The sequence below is a fragment of the Carassius auratus genome, unplaced genomic scaffold (assembly GCF_003368295.1).
Source record: "Carassius auratus strain Wakin unplaced genomic scaffold, ASM336829v1 scaf_tig00047316, whole genome shotgun sequence".
NCBI classification, from domain to species: Eukaryota; Metazoa; Chordata; class Actinopteri; order Cypriniformes; family Cyprinidae; genus Carassius; species Carassius auratus.
The window spans coordinates 25,001-50,437 of NW_020527019.1; the positions used below are offsets into that span (position 1 = coordinate 25,001).

The following is a 25,437-nucleotide window of genomic DNA, read 5'->3' on the forward strand; positions in this document are numbered from 1 at the left end:
ACAGACAGACTGAACCCGGGTTCCTCCATATGCTGCGGATAAGTATGGGATCACACGCTCAAAAACAACAGCACAGATGCAATGCATCCTTTGTTTTTATATTTCAACTCTTTCTGTCCAATCAAACTTTGAATGACTTGATCTGTGACTGAGGCGGACATTGGCGAAACACAAAGAGAAATGAAAGGTCTTTGAGCATTGGGAACTTTGAGGACGGATGGTCTTGTAAAATACATTTTTAAATTGTTTATTAAAATAAACAGCACAAACAAAAAATATACACCAAATCTGAAAAAAGTTACCACATTCTCATAGTTAATAGTTAAAAACGCTTATAAACATCAAATTACTTAGATTAATATTTGGTTTTAATAATAAATCAAATAATCAATCAAACAATATTGGTAGTTTTAATAAATATACCATTTAATACATTGTTAATACATTGTTTTTGTAAAATAACTTAAATTTTCACAGGAAAATGGCAGAGTTAAGTAAAATTGGATGTGAATTTTAAAAAAAAGGTTTGAATTAAATAAAAGAGAGAAAAAGCAAGCATAAAACGAAAACAAGGAAAATAAAAGAGATACAGACTCGATAGAACGATAGATTGTGTTTCAAATTGTGAAATGCATGTATTAAATAAATTCAATGCACACAGACTGAAGTAGTTTAAGTCTTTGGTTCTTTTAATTGTGATGATCTTGGCTCCCATTTAACAAAAACCCACCAATTCACTCAACAAATTAGAATATGGTGACTTGTCAATCAGCTAATCAACTCAAAACACCTGCAAAGGTTTCCTGAGCCTTCAGAATGGTCTCTCAGTTTGGTTCACTAGACTACACAGTCATGGAGAAGACTGCTGATCTGACAGTTGTCCAGAAGATGATCATTAACACCCTTCACAAGGAGGGTAAGACATTCATTGCCAAAGAAGCTGGCTGTTCACAGAGTGCTGTATCAAAGTATGTAAAAAGAAAGTTGACTGGAAGGAAAAAGAATCTGAGTGAACTTCACAAAGAATGAACTGAGGCTGGGGTCAAGGCATCAAGAGTCACCACACACAGACGTGTCAAGAGATTTACTGAACCACAGACAACATCAGAGGAGTCTTAACTGGGCTCAGGAGAAGAGGAACTGGACTGTTGCCCAGTGGACCAAAGTCCTCTTTTCAGATGAGAGCAAGTTTTGTGTTTCATTTGGAAACCAATGTCCTAGAGTCTGGATGAAGGGTGGAGAAGTCCAGTGTTAAGTTTCCACAGTCTGTGATGATTTGGGGTGCAATGTTATCTGCTGGTGTTGGTCCATTGTGTTTTTTGAAAACCAAAGTCACTGAACCCGTTTACCAAGAAATCTTGGAGCACTTCATGCTTCCTTCAGCTGACCAGCTTTTTGAAGATGCTGATTTCATTTTCCAGCAGGATTTGGCTCCTGCCCACACTGCCAAAAACACCAAAAGTTGGTTAAATGAGCATGGTGTTGGTGTGCTTGACTGGCCATTAAACTCACCAAACCTGAACCCCAGAGAGAATCTATGGGCTATCGTCAAGAGGAAGATGAGAAACAAGAGACCAAACAATGAAGATGAGCTGAAGGTCACTATCAGAGAAACCTGTGCGTCAGACCACCTCAGCAGTGCCACAAACTGATCACCTCCACGCCACACTGAACTGAGACAGTAATTAAAGCAGACGGAGACCCTACCAAGTATTGAGTACATGTCCAGTAAATGAACATACTTTCCAGAAGGCCAACAGTTCACTAAAAATGTTTTATTTTATTTTATTGGTCTTCTGAAGTATTCTAATTTGTTGAGATAACTTCTACTTCTACTTCAGTCTGTGTGCATTGAATTTATTTAATACACGAGTTTCACAATTTGAGTAGAATTACTGAAATGAATTTTTACTTTTATTGAGACAGACAGACAGATAGATAGATAGATAGATAGACAGATAGACAGACCAACAGATAGATAGATAGATAGATAGATAGATAGATAGATAGATAGATAGATAGATAGATAGATAGATAGATAGATAGATAGACAGATAGACAGATAGATAGAAAGATAGACAGACAGACAGACAGATAGATAGATAGATAGATAGATAGATAGATAGATAGATAGATAGATAGATAGATAGATAGATAGACAGACAGATAGATAGATAGATAGATAGACAGACAGACAGACAGACAGACAGACAGACAGAGAGAGAGAGAGAGAGAGAGAGAGAGAGAGATAGATAGACAGACAGACAGACAGACAGACAGACAGACAGATAGATAGATAGATAGATAGATAGAGAGAGAGAGAGATAGTCTCACCTGACTCAGCTGCCAGCCATTGGCATCATGGGTAATATAGGAGAGGTCAGGCGAGAGCTGAAAGAGAAGGTAAACTGGTTGATCTGAGAAAGTTCAGTCAGTGGAAGACACAGTCAGACTGAAACCAGCCGTTTGAGAAAAACAGAAAAACTGGAAACTCATCTATCTTTGCTTTCATTAAGTCCAGACGTGAGACACAAAACAGTTCGACAAAGCCCTCGACATCAACATAATCCGTTCAGAAACACACTGATACTCACTCTCAAACAATCAGAGAAATAAACGCCTTTGTACTTTTGTTCCTAATGAGAACGCATTACATATGACAATGCAAATCTGTGTGAATACCAGATGTGAAACTCAGCATTTCTTCCTCTTTGGAGATGAAAAGCATCAAGCTGACTTACAGAGCCGCAGATCTCCCATAACCCAGCGAGAGCCGCGTTTAATCCAGCGTTGATTCTTCAGAAAACCAAACGCTCATCTGATCAGACCCAGCTCACGGCCAGCTCAACTTCCTCTTCACAGGAGGAAGACACCAGCGATGCTCTGTTTTTCTCGCTCAAACCGTTTGTGTCAATAAGGAAGTTGAGTTGTGAAGGGTGTGAAAGTCAAAATCACACGTGCATGAAGGAAGCTCTTCTTTAACCGACAGACTCCGTCCTCTGGGGCTTCATTCACACACAGTTCTGATCAAACGAGCTTCTGTTCACACACACTCCACTTACAAACCATTATCAATGTTGGAAACCTGTGATACTTTTTCAGGATTCTTTGATGAATAAAAAGTTTTAAAAAGAACAGCATTTATTTAAAATATAACTTGTGTAATAAAATACACTACCATTCAAAAGCTTGAGGTCAGTATTAAGCAAGGATTTGTTAAACTGAAACAGTGGTAGCAAAGTTTGATATTGTTAGAGAACATCTCTATTTTGTAACGATTCGACGACCAGTGAAACATAAGGAGACGAGAGATCCAATCGCAGGTATGTTTATTGGGATAATGCAATTTCGTCGTCAGACAAGCCAGGGTCAAATCCAGAAATGCAGTCCAAACAAACAAAATAACAAAACAAGGAAAGGAACAGGAAAGGAAAGGAAATGGTACGGGAACTCAGAATGTGAGAATGGAGGAATCTCGGGGAACAAGAAGACTGACTCATCGAACGGTAACACAAAACAGGCAGACCCGGAGGGAGGTGGACCAAAGGAGGTTCAGGGGGAGGGACGGAGGGCCAGGCTAACAGAGAGGAACAGACAGAAAAAAACACAGAAAACAAAAAACACAAAACATAAGTCCATGAAGTACATCATGTGGCGCCCACCAGGGTGGAACAGAGGGCCACCACAACCCTGTGGTCAGGACGAGAACCCCCCAGGGCGGAGCAGAAGACCACCACCAACGTGTGGTCAGGGCAGAGCAGAAGACCACCACGTCCTTGTGGTCGAGGCCGGAGTCCCCCAGGGTGGAGAAGAGGATCACCACATCCTTGTGGTCGAGGCCGGAGTCCTCCAGGGTGGAGCAGAAGATCACCACGTCCTTGTGGTCGAGGCCGGAGTCCCCCAGGGTGGAGCAGAAGATCACCACGTCCTTGTGGTCGAGGCCGGAGTCCCCCAGGGTGGAGCAGAAGATCACCACATCCTAGTGGTCGAGGCCGGAGTCCCCCAGGGTGGAGCAGAAGATCACCACGTCCTTGTGGTCGAGGCCGGAGTCGCCCAGGGTGGAGCAGAAGATCACCACGTCCTTGTGGTCGAGGCCGGAGTCCCCCAGGGTGGAGCAGAAGATCACCACATCCTTGTGGTCGAGGCCGGAGTCCCCCAGGGTGGAGCAGAAGATCACCACATCCTTGTGGTCGAGGCCGGAGTCCCCCAGGGCAGATCAGAAGACCACCACGTCCGTGTGGTCGAGATCGGAGTCCCCCAGGGCGGAGCAGAAGACAATCACAACCTTGTGGTCGGGGCCGAAGACCCCCAGGGCGGAGCGGAAGACCACCACATCCGTGTGGCCGGACCAACAGGAGGATGAGTCTGATTGGGCAAGTCTGAAACAAAGAATCTGAACAAGTTAAGAGTAGCCTCTGTGGCCACAACAGGATCCGTCGGGTGCTCATAGAGTTCGACTGGGACCTGATGAGGCTCTGGCAACCCTATGGTGTTTAGACTGGATTCCAGAAGATAAATGCTGACTTGACTCTGCTCCTGAAGATCATTGGTGACTTGCATTTGTTCTTGAAGATCACCGGTGACTTGACTCTGTCCTTGAAGATCACCGGTGACTTGACTTGACTCTGGCAGGTCAACGGTGACTAGCCCTGACTCTGGAGGGTCATTGGTGACTAGCCCTGATTCTGGAGGGTCAACAGTGACTAGCCCTGACTCTGGGAGGTCATCGGTGACTAGCCCTGACTCTGGAGGGTCAACAGTGACTAGCCCTGACTCTGGAAGTTCAGCAGTGACTAGCCCTGACTCTGGGAGGTCAACGGTGACTAGCCCTGACTCTGGAGGGTCATTGGTGACTAGCCCTGACTCTGGAGGGTCATTGGTGACTAGCCCTGACTCTGGAAGTTCAGCAGTGACTAGCCCTGACTCTGGAAGGTCATCGGTGACTAGCCCTGACTCTGGAAGTTCAGCAGTGACTAGCCCTGACTCTGGAAGGTCATCGGTGACTAGCCCTGACTCTGGAGGGTCAACAGTGACTGGCCCTGACTCTGGAAGTTCAGCAGTGACTAGCCCTGACTCTGGAAGTTCAGCAGTGACTAGCCCTGACTCTGGAAGTTCAGCAGTGACTAGCCCTGACTCTGGAAGTTCAGCAGTGACTAGCCCTGACTCTGGAAGGTCATCGGTGACTAGCCCTGACTCTGGAAGTTCAGCAGTGACTAGCCCTGACTCTGGAAGTTCAGCAGTGACTAGCCCTGACTCTGGAAGGTCATCGGTGACTAGCCCTGACTCTGGAAGGTCATCGGTGACTAGCCCTGACTCTGGAAGGTCATCGGTGACTAGCCCTGACTCTGGAGGGTCATCTGTGACTAGCCCTGACTCTGGAAGGTCATCGGTGACTAGCCCTGACTCTGGAGGGTCATCTGTGACTAGCCCTGACTCTGGAGGGTCATCTGTGACTAGCCCTGACTCTGGAGGGTCATCTGTGACTAGCCCTGATTCTGGAGGGTCATCGGTGACTAGCCCTGACTCTGGAAGGTCATCGGTGACTAGCCCTGACTCTGGAGGGTCATCAGTGACTAGCCCTTACTCTGGAGGGTCATCCGGAACCTGACACAACTCTGGAAAGTCAATGGGCACCTGACTCGACTCTGGAAGGTCAACAGGAATCTGACTTGATTCTGGGGAATCAACTGGAACGTGACTCGACTCTGGATGGTCAACCGGACACTGACTCAACTCTGGAGGGTCAGCTGTGGCTGTCATCCTGTGAAGAGGCATTGGGCAAGCAGCCATCTTGTGCCATGACTCTGGACAGGTGGCCATCTTGTGCTGTGGTGCTGTGCTGGCAACCATCCCACCGGAAGAGACAGGAGTGGCTAGGGCATCCCACGGAAGCCTATGCTGCAAATAGTACACAAATTCCCAGAACTCAAGTGTGTCTAAATGCGCCATTTCCTCATGAGGAACTGGGTCATCCAGCCCGCTGTTAAAATAATCCTTAAGGGCCGCGTCATTGTATCCCATGCCCTCGGCCAGGGACCAGAACACCTGTGCCAAGGCACCCACCTCATTGCCCTCTTGGCGGAGGGCGGTCAACTTCAGATATTTCACTCTCCGCTCCGCCATCCTGGCTGGGGAACGGAAAACATCAAAATACATACCGCTGGTTCCTTGTGTGAGGGAGTCCTTCTGTCACGATTCGACGACCAGTGAAAACAAAGGGAAACGAGAGATCCAATCGCAGGTATGTTTATTGGGATAATCCGATTTCGTCGTCAGACAAGCCAGGGTCAAAACCAGAAATGCAGTCCAAACATACAAAATAACAAAACAAGGAAGGGAACAGGAAAGGAAAGGAAACGGAACGGAACTCAGAATGTGAATTCATGTCCGTCATTCAGTATGCCCTTGCCTTGTGTTCGTGTTTTGTTTTCATGTTGGATTGTTATTCTGGTTTTGACCCATGCCTGGATTGTTTATTCTCTTTGGATTACCCCTAAATAAACACGTACTCGCATTTGGAACTCTCGCCGTGTTTCCTTGTATCCCGGTCGTGACATATTTTTAATAAATGCTGTTACATTTTTTATTTATCAATGAACCCCCCAAAAGTATCACAGGATACAAAAGTAAATAAATAAATAAAGCAGCACAAATGTTTCCAATATTGATAATAAATTAGCATATTAGAATGATTTCTTAATGATCATGTGACACTGAAGATTTCAGTAATGATGCTAAAAAACACAGCTTTGATCACAGAAATAAATTATATTTAAAGTATATTAAAATAGAAAAACTTTATTTTAAATTGCAATAATATTTCACAATATTATATTTTTTTTCTGTATTTTTGATCAAATAAATGCCGGTTTGATGAGCAGAAGACACTTTCATAATGCTGCATTATCATCAAAAATAGTAATATAATTTTGCACGCCTAAACTTCACACAACAGTCTTGTAGGTGGCGCTTCATTAACTATGACAGTTTCATGAAATAGTAAACAGTGAAACATATTTAAATAAGTGAACTGAAACTAATTACCATTCTCGCGACTTTCGATGCTGCACAGTTTTGCGCAGTGCTTTTTTTGTCATTTAACATCCATTTTCTCAGTGATGTAATTTGATTTATAAAATGAGAAAACCGCAGATCCAGATTGCTCCACAAATGTAATCTCCTCTGTTCATGTAATTTTCAACTGATTTCAGAAAGTAAAAGTTTATTTAGTTTATTTTTCCTTAAAGCGACAGATATGTAAATATAAACAGAGATTTTTTGACTTTTGAGCTATTAAGTATTGTTTTGTACACACTGTCATATTCATTTTAATTAAAATGCATGTGAATGAAGGTCAAATTGTAAGCACTTTTAACACTACCAGTCTTTTTTTATAGACCCTTGAGCTTGGCACATTTTGTCATTAGCCCATTTTGTGTCATGGTTTCTGTGCTGTCACACAGGATGTGTTAAGTTGATATTAGAGGAAATACAATAAGGGAAGCCAAATTCTGAGCAAGTAGATCTCTGTTCATCTCAGTCCATGTGCATGCATGCGATCGTTTTAATCATAGTGATGCACAAAGGAAACAGGTTATATAAAACTATAAACTGTAATGCATAAGCATGCAAATAAATCCCATGGTGCATGTGAATAGATTCTCGAGGACATGCACACAAGAAAAAGTTTATTAATATTATATTTATTTTTATTTTAGGGACTCTGTAGGTTGAGAAAATCAATGAAAAAAAAAACCCCCTGAGAAAATAAATATATTTATTATTATATTGTCTCATTGATGAAAATTAATCAAAAGAAAATTAGTTAATAAATTATATTTATTTAATGATTTTAATTATTAATAAACTGTCTGCTGTTGCATGAACAGGATATTTAATATATTTTAATTATGTAATATATTTTATAATTTTTTATATTGTTATTTTTCATTAAAATTTTTAAATTGTGATAATTTTGATTAGATTTAATTATTTTTGTTTATTTTATGTGCTTTTATCCCAAACAGTTAACATTTGTTATGTTCAGATCGTTGTCAATGTCACATTTATATTTTCTATTTAATCTTACAATTTTCATCTAATACTTTTATTTTATTTCATTTCAGCTTCACCTTGAATTAATGAAAATGTTTTTATTCATATTACGTTAATAATAGCAACACCGGCAATCACCCATTATTAAGCACTTTTGTCAATCCCAAACCATTAACTGTCTGAAAGCTCAGCACAAAAATCTGTTAGTAGAGACTTAATAAATAAATAAATCTTCAGAGAGCATAATTCCTCTTCTAATCCGTGACATGAGCAGATTATTTTGCACCAGCCCAAGCAATCTCTGTGACTGTGAGCTTCCAGCGTGTTTCTAATGCTCTTTGTTCATATAATCTCTCTTTAATGGACTTCTTTTAAACAGTAGATCATTAGATAGATGATGTACTCTCACACACACATACACACACACACACACACACAGTACCCTGTGCATTGAGCTGCTTCCTGAGTTCTGTAATGGGAGCGACAGGTGCCTGATGTCACGCTGAACCATCCCGACCTAAACACACACCAAACAGAGATGCACAAGTGCATTAGAAAAGGCCTGCATGCATATTCACAATTTATAGGTCCTCAAGCGGTTAATTGCAAATTAAATGCACATACATTTGTGCTGAGAAGATCACTGTTGATCAAAGTCACTGTTGTGTCAAATGAGAATTGCATTGAATTGATGTTACAAAAAGTGCATTTTGATTCAACATGACATAAATAATGATAATAAAATAAACAAAGCAAATATGCATTGAAATATGACATTAAAAATATGAATATGAATCATCTAAATATAAAACTAAAACTGCCACTAGGTCTTAATGAGTGAATCATTGAATCATTTACCGAACCGATTCATTCAAACTGCTAAATCATTCAGATTCACAAAGCAACTGACTCTTATGAATGAGTCATTGAATCACTGAATCATTCAGTTCATTTAAAACACTGATTCATTCAGAAATGAATCTACTGTAGTGACTCTTTATGAATGATTCACTGAATCACTGACTCAAACAGCTAATTCCATCATAAACAAAACATTGAATCACTGACTCACTCGGTTCATTCAAAACTGTTGATTCATTCAGTCTGCGTGTTGCTCAGGGACGCTCAACAGTTCTGCTGTGGTTTTGATTGCAACTATTTTCATTGGTGAAATTGAGCAAAAAAAGACAATATTGAACTTGTTTATTGAAGCGTTGTATAACATCAGTATCACATGTGCAGTGGTGCAGATATTAGGGATAAACATCTCTCTTGTGATGTAATTTTGTTTAAATATATAATATGCAATAAATATAAAAGGGGCATTTTAAACTCAAATTTTCAAAATATATAATATACCAACATTTGAAGTTGATCAAAAAAGTTAATCAAAGTTGTCCTAAGACAAGAACGCATTGTGGTTTTAGGTTTTAACTTCGGGTTTGAACCACTTCATATGTTGACTACTGTATAAAAAAGTGAGGAGTATAAATTATTTAAAGGGGTCACATGATGCGATGTTTTATTTTGTCTTTGGAAAGTTACAAGCTGTTCATGCATAGATGAGAATAAAGTCTCAGAGCCACGCCTTCCTAAAATGCATAATTTAGACACACCCACAAATCTACATCACGGTGCGGGAAGATTTGCATAACTCCGCCCAAATGTTTACACACCGAAAGAAGGCGTAACTTTTATTCTCGCTGTAGTGTTGTTGTCATGGAGATGCTGTGTGTTTCCAAATATGGTGAGGGGCGTAACATTTCTGTCACATGTTTGAGGTCTTCAGCCAATCACAGTGCACTGGATAGCTGGCCAATCAGAGCACACCACACCTTTTTTTTTTTTTCAGAACGATGAGCTTTGTAAATATTAACACCAAATATACAAAATGATGTTTCTGGTCCGGGATCTGATTGGTTGCCAACCTTTTTTTGGTGGGCGTGGCTTTCGCGGGCTAGGCGCGGAGGTTTCCACGAGCGCTCCTCGGTAACGGTGTTGATGTAGTAACAGCGTCCAGTTCTGGGGTCACAGTATTGATCCCACAGCTGCAGCGTCTGCAGGGGTCGTTGACCCGGCAACGGCTTGGGAGGCTCCGCCCACTGCCGCTTCCCCTGCTCTGACAGGGAACTCTGGGAAATGTAGGCAGATGATGAAATCTGAGGAGAGACACATTTAATACTTTTATTTTTCAATTATAGTTGATCTTTTTAGTTTTCCATTTTAATTTGAGTAATTTTGTGTTTTTTATGTTGATTTATTTGTAAACATTTCTATATAGATTTATTTTTTTATTTCAGTTTAAATTCGTAATTTTAATTTTTAATATTATTTAAGCATCATTTCAGTCATTTCAATTACACATATTTCATGTAATGTTTTGCATTGTTTTTGTTTCATTTTATTTAAATTACTAAAAATGATCGCTAGTAGTTGTAATTTAAGTAATTGTACTTCAATTTTATTTATGTATATATATATATATATATATATATATATATATATATATATATATATATATATATATATATATATATTACTAAAATTAAAACTACTAGCAATCGTTTTTAGTAATTTAAATAAAATTTTAACTAAATAAAATACAAAACTTTGCATGAAAACTGGAGAAATCGGAAACTGGAATAACTGAAATAATACTTATATTACTTAAACTGATTTCATAGAATCTTATTTCATATCTTTATTTAAAAAATATATATTTTTTTTTTTTACAATTTCAATTGATTTTTTTTTTTCAAATGATATGTAGCCATTATTTTATTTCAGCTTGATCAATTTAAGGATGATTTGTAATAGTTTCAGTGAACAATAACTACATTGTGCATGAAATCAATCTCAGCGAGGGAAAGTTCAACCGTAAACGCTGATGTAATTCTGCTTTCAAAACCTTGTTTTGTTTCAGTAACACTCACTGAGCTAATCACGGGATTTAAAACATGTTTAAAAAGCAGTTAGTGCAGTTGTGTTTTGGTTCATGCAATCATGATTTCTGATGCAATCCTCTTAGTGTGTGTCTAATGTGTGTATGTGAGACTAATCAGCACGTATGCAAGCTTATCCAGGTCTAAAGGTGAACAGAGTTGAACTTGAGAGTGCAGTTTGGGACTACAAGTGAGCGTTGTGTGCCAGTGTGGTTACAGACGTGCATGCACTAAGTAAGAATACAGCTTGAAGCCACAACTGTCAAAAGGAAGTGACCTAAAACACAGACATGCATGACAATATGAACAATACAGAGAGAGAGAAAAGGAAGAAAAGCCATTAGAAGCCACTGAACAATAAAACGGCTGATTGTAAAAGGTTTGCTGATGTCACTGAGTGCACTTAAAAGCTCTGACTGATGGATTAGGGTGCGTTTGTGTGCTGTGAATCTCAGAGGGATGTTTTCTGAGGTGATCTGGATTATATAACTCATCTCTGTGAAGCCATACGGCCATGTGTGAGCGGGACGAGCGTCATGCCACAGACAAACAGCAGGTGTCTCTCTCTCTGACTCCTGGAGCACGATGTGTGTGTCTATATAGATATATAGAGAGACAGATAGATAGCTTCTGGAAACAAACGCTCCTCAAAAGATCCTGAGGATCAGATTTGAGACTCTAAAACATGATTGATGGAGAATCAAGTAAAGCTGAGCTGCTTCAGTCCAGTGAGAGTTCATCTGGAGATATTACTGACCTTATTCTGACCATTACTTGATCAAAATCACTCAAGATTTGAGTCGAGAAGCTTGTACACGCTTGTACAAATACACTAAAAGAGCTTTGACTGATAAAAACTCTAAACTATCGATTAGAACACAGAAGACATGCAGTAGATTGTGTGTGTGTGTGTGTGTGTGTGTGTGTGTGTGTGTGTGTGTGTGTGTGTGTGTGTGTGTGTAAGTGTGTGTGTGTATGTGTGTGTGTGTGAGTGTGTGTGTGTGTGTGTGCCATCTTTAAATGTCCACTGAGCATGAGACTGAAGTGACGGTTTTATTGTGCACATCCAGAGTGATGTCACTTCCTGTCAGCTTCTATGTGGCAATGCTCTGATCTCAGAGAGCTGTTGAACATCAGAGCAATGATCATCTAAACAGCTGAAATCTTCATGTTTTAATATTAGAAATGGCCAACGATATTTGATATCGATTGTTTGTTTGTAATTAGGATCACAAAAATGTTGAAATGTTACATTGTTAATCTGCTCTGCTCTCTCATTAATGTCAAACTGATCGAGATGCCAATCAAATCAAAGTGGGCGGGGCTTACATATTCACAGAGACTGAATATGATGCTTCTGTTTTAACAGTGAGGTTAGGTGACAGTTGCTAAACATTTAATATTTAGCAGGTGTTTTACAATGGAAATGGTCTTTATGGTTCTTCATGGAACCATTTAAACAAAAAAGGTTCTTCTAATGAATTAAATTTAAATGCTAAATTTAAGTATAAAAATAGATAATACCAATTCAGCTCAACCAGTTACCAAGCAATGCTTAACTTTAACCTAAATAAACTGAATTGTTTTCAGAATAAACAGAGTTGTGCTGATTCTGAGTTATTTCAATAAATGCATGTAGAAAAATATGATTTTATGATTTAAATACCATTTTAAAAGCACACAGGGTTAACCACTGATTACTGTCAACATCATTTTATCACTTGAATTAAGATTATAATAACTTAATTTAAAGCACAGCCACCACAAAATCAGACTTTAGCATCTATTTTCACTTTGAGATCATTCGGAAGTTAAATACAGATTTAAAGTCATAACAACAAATAGTTTAATATCTGTGATACTGTTTTTGAAATCAGATCATAGTTATGACTGGAAACACCGATAGCTAACAATGCCTTGGAAAAAACTGTTAATCTATAAAAATAACTATCAAAACTTCATTTTTGATTAGTAATATGCATTGCTAAGAATTAATTTGAACAACTTTTAATATGATTTTGCTCCCTCAGATTCCAGATTTTCTAATAGTTGTATCTCAGACAGATATTGTCCTCCGAACAAACCACACATCCATGAGAGAGATGAATTATTCATGATGTATAAGTCACCTGTATGAGTACCTGTGTGTGTCTGTGAGCGGCTGTGCTCATGTCCCAGGTGCAGGATGTAGTCGGGGCCTGGTTCTGGTATGGGTTCTGGGGAAGGTTGCTGGAGCTTTGGCTGCGGGCGATCGGGACGCCCGGAACCGAGAGGTGACCCGAGGGCGAGGCTGAATAACCGGAGAAGGGTAACGTCGGGAAACGTCCTCCTGCTGAAACTCTGCCGGCGTGTTTGTCCATCAAGACACTGCTGAAGTTTAGGTTTTCCATGGAACGACAGAACTGCTTATCAGGCGCTGAGAGGAACCACAGACAACACGGGCTTATTAGACCTTAAAGAGACCTTAAAGAGACCAGTCATCCAGAAATGAAACGGGTATCGTGACTTAAAGAAACCTTCAGGAGATCTCTACCTGAAATATGAAATGAAAATTCTGTCATGAATTACTCACCCTCATGTCGTTCATCTTCAGAACACAAATTAAGATGTTTGTGATGATCTCCGAGAGCTCTCTGAGCCTCCGTAGACAGCAAGGATCCTAACACGATCAATGCACAGAAACGTAGCAAAACTTAATTAAAATAATCCACGTGACATCAGGGGTTCAACCGTAATTTTACAAAGCTACGAGAATACTTTTGTATGCAAAGTAAACAAAAATAACTTTTTGCGACAATTTGTTTTTTCATGTCACCCTATATCGCCATTTTGGACGGTATCGCATATGTAACCAAAAATATTTTGTATCTAATAAAATGAAATAAAAATTGATAGAAAACAAAAAAGATTAGAGAAGCTAGTGAATGTTTTTTTAAAACAAGAATTAATGACTAGAGTGTGAATCTTAAAGGGTTAAATTATAGAAAACTTAAAGATGGCTAATTACGGTTGAACACTGATGTCACATGGATTATGCTTTGTTTCTGTGCGTTCATCCTTGCCGTCCATGGAGGGTCAAAGAGCTCTCGGACTTCATCAGAAACATCTTAATTTGTGTTCTGAAGATGAACGAAGGTCTTATAGGTTTAGAATGACATGCTTGCTTACTTACGCCTATTACCCCTGCTGGTGCATGGGCCACTGACAAGGGTTCTCAAGACATCAGTGTCAGTTCCACCCTGTTTATTTATGATCCTGCCAAGGTATGTGAAGTCATTTCCTGCTTCTCATGCTGGGTGTGGGAAAGAAAGGTCAAGTCGTCCAACAAAGTCAAGGTCATCCAGCTGATTCCATAGAGTCCACTGGATGCCGTTTTGCTTTTCCGCTGTGGCCATTTTCAGGACCCAATCGATGGACAGCAGGAACAAAACGGTGACAGCAAACAACCCTGAGGCACTCCTGTTTGTACCAGGAAGGCGTCTGTGAGTTGACCGCTGTGGACCACTCTACAAGTCAATCTTGTAATCCTGGTGATGTTTGTGAGTTTCTCCAGCACCCCATAACATCTAAGCAGCCTCCAAAGTGATCGAATGCTTTCTAAAAGTCAATCAAATTGACGTACAGAGATGAGTTCCACTGAAGAGACTGTTCCAGGATGATGCACAGAGTCCGTACATGATCTATCTCTGCGAAAGCCAGACTGTTGGTCTCATAGCTGGGAGTCCTTGTAGAATCCTGTTAAAAACCTTCCCTGGGATGGATACTAGTATAACCCCTCTACAGTCAGAACAGCTTGAGTTGCCTTTCCTTGGTATCTTAATGAGATAACCCTCTATCCATTCTGTGGGGACTTGTTCGTCTTCCCAAATCTTCTTAAGAAGGGGAAGGAGCATCTCTACTGTAGTCTCTGTGTTAGTCTTTAATGCCTCTGCTGCAAGTCCTACTGCCTTACCACTTTTCAATTTCATTATGTCTTTACAGATTTCTTCCTTTGTTGGTGCACTACAGGCTCCTGGCAAATCTCTGTTTGCTGGTTGGATATCTGGTGGCTCCTGTGGAGCTAGTGTTTTAGTGTCCGGCCCGTCTTCTCTTCTGTCCTTCATTCTTATATATCTGTTTTGAGTTCTTGTCTTTCACTGGTCTGCATACAAGTCTTTCATGTTTCTATTTCTGGCTGCTTCTTCTGCTACTACAGTTCATTTGATCTACCGTTATACTTTTATTGGGCCTTTGCTTTCTCTGCACATGTGTGGCAGCTGTTGTTTTATTGCGCTTTCTTCTCTTTTCTACGTTGTTTTCTTCAAAGAGTCTTTTGAGATCCACTCCTTGTGATTGTACTTTAGCGGGCCGAAGACTTCTTGCCAGGTTTTCTTCATCGCCTCATTTACCGTCTTCCATTTGTTGACTACCGTTTCCTTATCATTTGTAGTTGCAGGACTTTGTTCGCAAGTATCATTTTAAACTCAGTTTGGTTGAATCCCTCGGAATCACTGCTGTGTTGAATCTATATCTCTGATTTGTCTCCCTTGTCCAATTTCCCCTAAGTTTTTTCCCTAAGTCCATTTACCATTTACAAGGAGATAGTGGTCCGAGGCAACATCAACACCTCGTCTGACATGCACATCTTGGAGGGACCTCTAGAATTTCTTGGTAGTAAATACATGGTCAATCTGGTTCTTTGTGGAGAGGTCCAGTGATATCCAAGTAGCCTTGTGTGTTTGTCTGTGAGGGAAGATGCTTCCTCCTATCTCTTGATTTCAAATGTCAGCAAACCTCTCTCCATTTTCACTTATCTTCCCCAAGGACTCTCATCCCATGACCTCCTCACATCCAAAGTTGCCTCTCCTGATCTATGCATTAAAATCTCCCTTTACCATGGTGATGTCTCTTCAGTGAGTGATTGTCAGTGATGGTTTGCAATCTGTTGTAAAAGTCTTCCGTGCTGTCATTTGTTGCGGCATAACACTGGAGATGCTATAAAGCTGGGTAGAAAAAGACAGACACTGGAAGCCTCCAGGATGAACACCTCTGTTGCAAAATCTTTTTTTTTGGGGAGGGGCTGCTATCTCTTTGCCAAACCCTCTTTCTTTTACATCTGGGCTTGGGACCGGCAATGGTGGAATGACATAAGGGTGAGTAACTGATGACAGAATACATTTGTTTGGGTGAACTAATCCTTTAATGTATCGACCCCAAACTTGAATGGTAGTGCATATATAAAGATGAGATCTACCTGAGCCATGTGTTTGCATGCAGGGTGTGAGGGAACCTCGTGGAATCATCTTGAAGTTCTCTGATGCTGATTGGCTGGAGGGCAGCAAGGGGCGGGACTGGCTGACCGGCAGCTCAATGACGTATGTTGCCGGCACATATATGGGTTTGACCTTCGCGCCGACCCCAATCCTCTGCACATGCCACCAATCCGCATTGGTCTTCCTCAGCAGCAGAAAGCGCTCGCCCTCGTGTATGGAGACCAGATGGCCGTCGCTGGCACGGTACGAGTAATCATACTGAGCCTCCAGAACCACAGTAGTGCCCAGCCTGGACCCCGAGATCACGGTTCCCCGGTGCCAGCTTCCCGACAGCATGGTTCCTCTCAGAGACACACGGAGGGTGATCGCTGGACAAGGACACCAATGGAGCGAGACGACGTGAGTGCCATGATCTGAAACAGAAAGGCTTGTTACACTCACAATACAATGTACTGACATTATGAACATAATACAATTAATCTTTGCACACCTGATGGCAATCAGTTGGTGCGTAGGAGAAGAAGACCAAAACGGTCAAAACGGAAAAGCAAATGCTGCACACTACCAAGCTTTACTAAAAGTATCAAAAATGTGTATTTACAACATTTAATCTTAAATTACTTGAACTTATACCAAATGGTCATTATCAGTGTGGTAATTGGGCTCATTGCAAGAATGCATCAAAAACTTGGATTTGCACTTGTGGGCATGAACAATGAAGCACTATTTAATTTGATGTTATAATGCATGTGGGTTTGTGTTGATGATGTGACTCTAATTTTAGAAACACATTTTCACCTTGTCATGTGTACAGAACATGCACCTGTGAAGCATTGCTATTCCTATTGGCACAGAGATTTGGAAATATTGTGTTTTTAGTTTGAGCACTTTAACAAACAAGTTCATGAATCTTTCAGAATTGTTATAATACTCTGCATTTCGACTGTATGAAATTTTCCTGAGATGTGATCTTCATCCAATATTAAATACATATACAGTATAATAACACATACTTTAGGGAAAAATATGGATAAACTCAGCAAATGGGCTGTTTTCAACCAAATGTTTGGTTAAATGTAGTAACCCATCTGCTGGGTCAAAAACAACCCAATCGCTGGGTTTGTCCATATTTTGGGTTGAATTTTGTGTGTGTGTGTGTTTGTGTGTAAACCCATTGTGTGTTGTTTTTAATCAATGACCTTTTGCACAGATTGGTCACAATTAATTTTTACACGTGGTTTAGTTTGTAATTACATGGTTGAAGATACCAGAGGAAGGTCATGTGACTGAAATGTCTTAAATAAATATTTTAATACTTAAAGTTCTAAAAGACTAATTCATACACATTCCAAAACCATCAAAGATTAAATACACAATAAAGCCATTGGCTTATTTACATTGTGGTCCTTTTAAAACGTGTTCCTGTAGCTCAATTGGTAGAGCATTGTGTTAGCAGCACAAGGTTGTGGGTTCGATTCCCAGGGAGCACATGCTATGTAAAAAATGTTAGCCTGAATGCACCGTAAGTCGCTTTCAGCAGCTGATAAATGTAAAATAGGACGAACAAATCATAAATGGAGTGCAATCCACATCAAGTTCAGAAACTCACCAAACAAACGTCAAAACATTGATGATATAAGAAAAAAATGTTTAGCTTAACTTTATACTATCAACTTGTATCTCTTGAATAAACTCAGGTAATTTGTTCCAAGCAAAAGAGCTAGCATATACGCTAGCATTTTCCTCATTTAACTCTTAAACCTGCAAGAAAATATATCATTACTACTCGCCCTTGTAGAAAGACAGTAAACCTCTCTTACGAGTACATAATATTCTAATAGAGACTTTAGCAGTGAATGGGTGCCGTCAGAATTAGAGTCCAGACAGCTGATAAAAACATCACAATAATCCACAGTATTCCAGTCCATCAGTGAACATCTGGATAAGATAAGAGATGATTATTATGTTTTTTCAGTTTTTTGGACTCTCATTTTGACGGCACCCATGCACTGCAGAGCATCCATTGATGAGCAATTAATTTTTTTAAATCTGATGAAGAAACAAAATCTAAAATTTACAGAAAATGTGCAATTTTGGCTGAACTATTCCTTTTAAGAAAGCAGCATACAGTTTAGTTGACAGGATATGAAATACAGCTCATTAAATTTAACCCATTTCTACTTCAAATTCACTCACATTTAAAAACAGAAAACAAAAACAAGTTATTGTTTATCTATCAAGAAGAATGTTCTGACACAAGGCTTAACAAAACACTTCTGTTGACAAGACAGACATGGTCATTAATGCTCAAAATGGACAATTGATTGGTCTATTATCAGTGCTAAATTAAATTGCCCTCTAACAAAACATATTTCTATAAAAAAAATACTAGAAGAGAACTGATGAACCTCACTGAGCTTCCGCCGGGTGTTTAAACATGACCTCACTTCCTTCAGTCGCATTAATAACACGGGTGTTAAAGCAGCGCTGATATTTATGGTTTGTGAAGTGATGGCTGACGAACCGAGAGACTGTGTGTTGCACGCTTGCAACACAGAAAGGCTTTTAACACAAACATCAGAGTGTGTGACTTTTATCTCCTTTATTACAGGGACAAAAAGATGGCAATATCCCAAATCCTTGACCTTGCTTTAGATGAAAGTTTTGTGTGAGGGATAGGTTTAGGGTAAGAATATAAAGTTTGGACAGTAGAAAAGCCATTATGACTATGGAATTAACCCTTAAAACCCGGAAACACAACATGAGTGTGTGTGTGTGTGTGTGTCAGCTCTTGTTCTCAGACTCTCTGTGTGTGTCTCTGCACTGATTCTGTAACACAGGTTCTCTTATAATGTCAGAGTAATGCAGTTGTGTGTGATAGCAAGAGCAAACCATTATGTCTCTGCGAGAAATAAGGAGATGAGATGCGAAGTGCAGAAAACAGGAAACCACACGCGCTTCACCAGCACCAGAGTCCCACAGACTCACTGCGCGTCCCTTCATCATTCACTGAGTACAGATGGACGCACCGACTCACTGTTAACACATGTGCTGAAGAACACACACACCGAGACACAAACAAACAAACACACACACACACTCACAGACACTCAAAGAAAAAAAGAAACACACATGCATAGACAAAAACAGACACACAGACACACACATGCACAAAAACACACACACAGACAGAGAAAAACAAACACACAGTAACTCACACAAAACACACACACACACACACACACACACACAAAAATAAACACACACACAAACAGACAAAAAAAACACAGAGACAAACACACACACACACACAGACACTCAAAGAAAAAAAGAAACACACATGCATAGACAAAAACAGACGCACAGACAGAGAAAAACAAACGCACAGTAACTCACACAAAACACACACACACACACACAAAAATAAACACACACACAAACAGACAAAAAAAAACACAGAGACAAACACACACACACACACACACACACACACACAAACATATCTCACACACACAGACAGACAAAAACAAACACACAGTAGCTCACACACAAAAAACACACAACACACACAAAAGAGAAAAAAACCGAGACTATAACAGACACACAAACAAACAAACAAACAAACAAACACACTCAAAGACAAAACCAAAAACACAGAAACTCCAACTCACACACTGTAACACACACACACACTCTCCCAAACACAGACATACACACACACACACACTCACACACTCTCCCAAACACAGACACACACACTCTCCCAAACACACACACACTCTCCCAAACACAGACACACACACACACACTCTCCCAAACACAGACACACACACACACACACACACACACACTCTCCCAAACACACACACACACACACTCTCCCAAACACAGACACACACACACACACACACTCTCCCAAAAACAGACACACACACACACACACACACACACTCTCCCAAACACACACACACACACACACACACACACACACACACTCTCCCAAACACAGACACACACATTGTGGCAAAAACCAGTGATTCCTACAGAGCGGCTCTGATCTGCTGGAAGCTCCACCTGTGCCACGAGTGAAGGTCACTGATCTCTTCCCTCTCAACACACACACACACACACACACAAACACACATGCTGACCGTATGATAATCTAACACTAGATCTCACATCTGAGGGAGAAAGTGTGAGTGCTGCTGTGTGCGGTCTCCAGGTCCTGCTATACAGTTGCTAAGGTGTTCTGAGCGGTTGCTAGGGTGTTTCTAATGAGTTTCTAACTTTTTTAGTTTTTTTTTGGGGGGGGGGGGTTGCTGAGAGCACACAAGTCATATGTATTCAGAAGTGCAGCGTGAACATTCTGCTAAACATCTTCTTTTGTGTTTCTCAGAAGAAAATCGACATGAGAGAACTAAATGATGACAGAATCTACTACTATTAAAACTACTACAAGTTGATTTAAAGAAAAGAGAATATTCCTTTAATATTCAGAAAAGTGTGTGTGTGAGACATGGGCGGTGTGTGTGTGTCTGTGAGTGTGTGTCTGGGTGTGTGTGTGTGTCACTGAGCTCCATGTTTGCCCCTCACTCTTTCTGCCCTGTTGCCGTGTTGCTCCGGATCTGTGTGTCAGAATCCACCAATAGAATTCTGCCTGAAATATTTCGGCGCAGCTGATTGGTCAGTCGTGGAAGATGATATTGCTTGATGTGATGCAAAGATTGGGACATTCGTACACGCACTTTCACTGTCTTCATAATTAGAGGCTTTGCTTTGGTGATTGTCTTCAGTGATCTCAAATCAGCGAGATATTTAGTCTACGCACACTCTCACACACACACATACACATACACACACACACACACAAGCACACACACACACACACACACAAGCACACACACACACAAACAAACACTTACACGAATGCATGCACTAACACACACACACACACACACACACACCCACAAACACTTACACACATGCGCGCACTCACTCACACACACACACACACACACAGATGAGTCCTGGTGTCCACAAACACACAGCGAGCACAAATCAATGAATCACTGATGCGAACTGATCAGCTGCACTGTTATCTGTGTTTGTGTGTGAGTGTGTGTGTGTGTGTGTGTGTGTCTTCTCTATATTGTCGAGCTGATCATGTAATATGGAGTGAGGTATGAGGTTGTGGCTGCTGCAGTGTACCATTTACCTTTTCATGTATTCCTGTTCAACCACAAATACACGACCACACACACTGCGTCAGCAACCGTGTCTAATATTATCAACGCATCTGATGGCGGTAAACTTATGGTTAAACATCTGAGCTGCTAAACAAACACCTAACCTTTGGTCATGACCCACAAACTAAAGATTTCACAAACTTAACTAGTTATCGTTATGCAATTTCAGTCAACAGCCGAGAAAGAGCATTAAACAGCTGCTGTATTATATGCATTTAATAAATTAATCAGATCAAAAGTGACAGTAAAGATTTCAAATAAATGCCACTCTTTTGAACTTTCTATTCATCTGTGGTTCCTAAAAAATAAAATGTAAAATGTGCAGCACAACTGTGTTTAACATTGATAATAATCAGAAATGTTTCTTGAGCAGATTTCTGAAGATCATGTGACACTGAAGACTGGAGGAATGATGCTGAAAATACAGCGGAGCATCACAGAAATAAATTACACTTTAACACAGATTCACACAGAAAACAGTTGATTTACATCATAATAATATTTCACTATTTTTGATCAAATAAATGCAACCTTCGGTGGGCAGAAGAGACTTCTTTCAGAAGCATTAGTGTAAATGTAGTTGATCTAGTTTCTGTAACACTCTGACAGCTCTTTATAGAGATCAGAACTATCACATCCAACAGCTCAGAGAGCCACAGGCATCGTTTATAGAGAACGAGGCTTGATATCATGCAAATGTGTCACATGTCAACTGTGCAAATACAGCTTATGGAAAAAAAAGTATTTGCATCACAAAAAGCATCAGTTTTGAACATATGATATTGAATATATATTATGCATTAATAGTTAACACTGCTTTAAAACCTGGGTTGTAAAGTTCTGTCTCCGTGTTGTTAGTGTAAAAAAAAAAAAAAAAAAATATATATATATATATATATATATATATATATATATATATATATACATATATATATATATATATATATATATATATATATATATATATATATATATATATATATATATATATATATATATATATATATATATATATAATTTTTAAATGGAAGCTGAAATAAAATATAAATATTAGATGAAAAACCTTAAATAATAAATTATGTAAATTAAAGTAAACAATTATGTACATTAATTATGCATTAAATAAACATGAATTTATTACAAATTACTGGCTGAAACTGAAATAAAAAACTATTTACCCTAAAAAAAAGCTAAGAAAAATAACTATAATATTATTAGTGTCCCTCTTCAGCTCAATTAGAAAAATTTTTCTTAAATTAAATATTGCATTGAATATTAATCATTTTGTTGAAAATTTTGTTATTTAAATAATGTAATTTAATTGAATAAAAACACTTCACATCTTTATGTATAATGCATTATAAAAGATTTATAAAGTATGTTAACTTTGAATAATTAGAACCAAAGTTAAAATGCAATATAATATCTGAAGGTTTGTTTGTGATGTCTTTTAATGCATTATACTTTCTAAAGGTGTAACAGTGTATTATTATGCATTATAACTTTGATTGCAATTTTTCATGCATTATAAGGTGCAGTACAAGGAATATTTAATTAATGCATTAAAATTATTTTTATAATGCCTATATAATGGCTTTGATTAAAGTGTTGCTTTAGGTTTTGGTTTAGTCTGTAGTCCTTATAATGAGTTTTATATCAAATAACAATATTATATGAGGTGTCCTCATTTAGTGTGTGTGTGTGTGTGTGTGTGTGGTGTGTGTGTGTTTCATTCAAGAACAGCCCCATGGCTGTGAGGTTTTTCCATTACGATCTTTTGAACATTAGCGCTCACACAGTCACATTTCTGTTCTGATCGACCTACAGCTAAAAAGAGACGCATCCACCAACAACAGCACACTGCACTTAAAGATAAATGCACATAAATGCATAAATAGATCATAAAATCATTGGTATCTGTGGGTTTGACCATAAAAACTGACTTTTTAGTTATGTTATGTTATGTTATGTTATGTTATGTTATGTTATGTTATGTTATGTTATGTTATGTTATGTATGTGAACGGTAAATACATTCAGAAGCATGCAAAAATTAAATAAATACAGTAAATAAAAAAGCCAATTTAAATGAATTTAAAATTATAATTTTAAGACTTAAAGGAATTGCAATATAGCCAACAATCAATAAATAGCATGCATTTATGCCAACAGATCGATTATAATTTATATATATAATTATGACAATGTTTATTTATGTTGTGTTTATAGTTTAATATTTTGTAGATGGTTGTAGTGAAGCATTGACGTTTCAAAATAAGAGTCCTATAAAATAATGCCGCCCCCCATAAAAAAATACGCCTTAAAAAATGTTCACTTAAAAATTGCTAGTACATTTCATAAGCAGTTACAGTACAAAGAATCACCGAAACGCACTTTGAATTAAACGTGAAATTTTGAAAGACTGAAATATTCTTTTCTTTTTTACAGTATATTTTGGGCTTGATGTTTAATTATTTGATAACTTTTCATTGCATCCTTACCTTCCTTTTTTATCGTGCTCCTAAAATACTCAACTGCTTATGTATTACAAATCTATATCATTTAGCCATTAGAACATCTTTGTTTTAATCCATTTGATCATTTCTGTAATGATTGCATGAGCATTTAGAGTTTTAACTTGCTGGTAAAGAAAGTGCAATGAACTTTGACAGCACTATATAAAAGTAGGGCAGCAACTAACCTGACGTTTCAAGTTTAGTAGTTTTTTAAAAAATGTTTTATGGCATATTTCCTCTTCCTGTTTATATGGGAACTGAGGCAGCAATTCATATGTGATTTAGCTTGAAGAAACACAAAGCAGAAAGCTCAGTCAGTGAAATAAACCTGAAATCACAGGCCATGACTGTGACTAACATGTCATGCAGAATATGCTTAAATAATATAAGAGATAGCAAGCATTATCTCAGTTTCATGTCATGAAACGAACCGGATGGACAAAGGCAGAAAAACAGCAGGCGTTCTAAAAGGAGGATAAAGCCACAGTCAAACTGAAACTAACAGCCGAGGAAATGCTGCAAGAAATAATCTGCTTCATTCATGGGATTTTCAGAAAGAAAGCGTTTATGCACCAGATTTATGACGGAGTGACTTTTCAGCAAAGTGCATTTGCTTTGTCCTCCAATCATGATGTTTCATGTCTCTCACGGCTCGATGGTTCCTCTCTGACTGGAAGTGAGACGATATCATCATCATCATCATGTCACCAAATGCAACAATAAAAACCCATATCAGTCAAGTGTGCAAATGAAGATTTCGAGAGAGAGAGAGCTTAAAAATACTAGATAACATCAAAATCTGAAAAAGGCACATTGTTTATGAAGCACACTGAATAAATGTTTACTAAAACATGCACCTATTGTAGTTTATTGTAAGTAAATTACTCAACAATTTCCATAAACTATTAAAACAGTTCACTTAGAGACTACATGTACAGTTTTTACTTAAATAATATGTACACTTTATAATAACATTAGTTTCTGCTAACTAGGCAATGCAAAATACATATGATTAAGTAGGAATGATTACGTAATTACTAAAGCAATGCTTTATTTCTATATAGGGCATGCACATGATGGATGTTTTTATAGAGTTGCATACATTTCTTTGTACTATGATTAGTTAATGACCATGCATGTGTTTATTTATGAGCTGGGATGCTGTGCGCGTGGCTTACCGGTAGCTGCATGTGCACGCGCGCTGTATTCCAGGTGTCGGTGAAGCGGACTGCGCTCGAGCTCAAACTCTCAGAGCGGGGCGTGGCTGTTTGGGTGCTGTCACGTGACACATAACAGCCAACCAGAGAGCGGCTTCATAAACCAGTGTGTATAAGTGGTGTTTTGAAAAAAAAAAAAAAAAAGTGGTGTTTTGGAAGGGTGCCTTCCAAAACAAGATACCATATTGGATATATACTTTATCAGTATGA

General features: G+C 38.9%; 1 protein-coding gene across 1 annotated transcript in view; it reads right to left on the reverse strand.

The window, feature by feature from the left end:
* LOC113088794 (rho GTPase-activating protein 15-like) overlaps positions 1 to 25,231 on the reverse strand; it is a 42,221-nt gene extending 16,990 nt beyond the window's left edge. The window contains exons 1-6 of the mRNA XM_026255842.1: positions 25,189 to 25,231; positions 16,231 to 16,662; positions 13,139 to 13,413; positions 9,984 to 10,214; positions 8,498 to 8,572; positions 2,335 to 2,391 (exon numbers count right to left, since the gene is read on the reverse strand). Coding sequence (XP_026111627.1) covers positions 2,335 to 2,391; positions 8,498 to 8,572; positions 9,984 to 10,214; positions 13,139 to 13,413; positions 16,231 to 16,585 — 993 coding nt within the window. The 5' untranslated portion in view covers positions 16,586 to 16,662; positions 25,189 to 25,231. The remainder of the gene's footprint in view (positions 1 to 2,334; positions 2,392 to 8,497; positions 8,573 to 9,983; positions 10,215 to 13,138; positions 13,414 to 16,230; positions 16,663 to 25,188) is intronic.
* Positions 25,232 to 25,437: the final 206 nt, after the last annotated feature.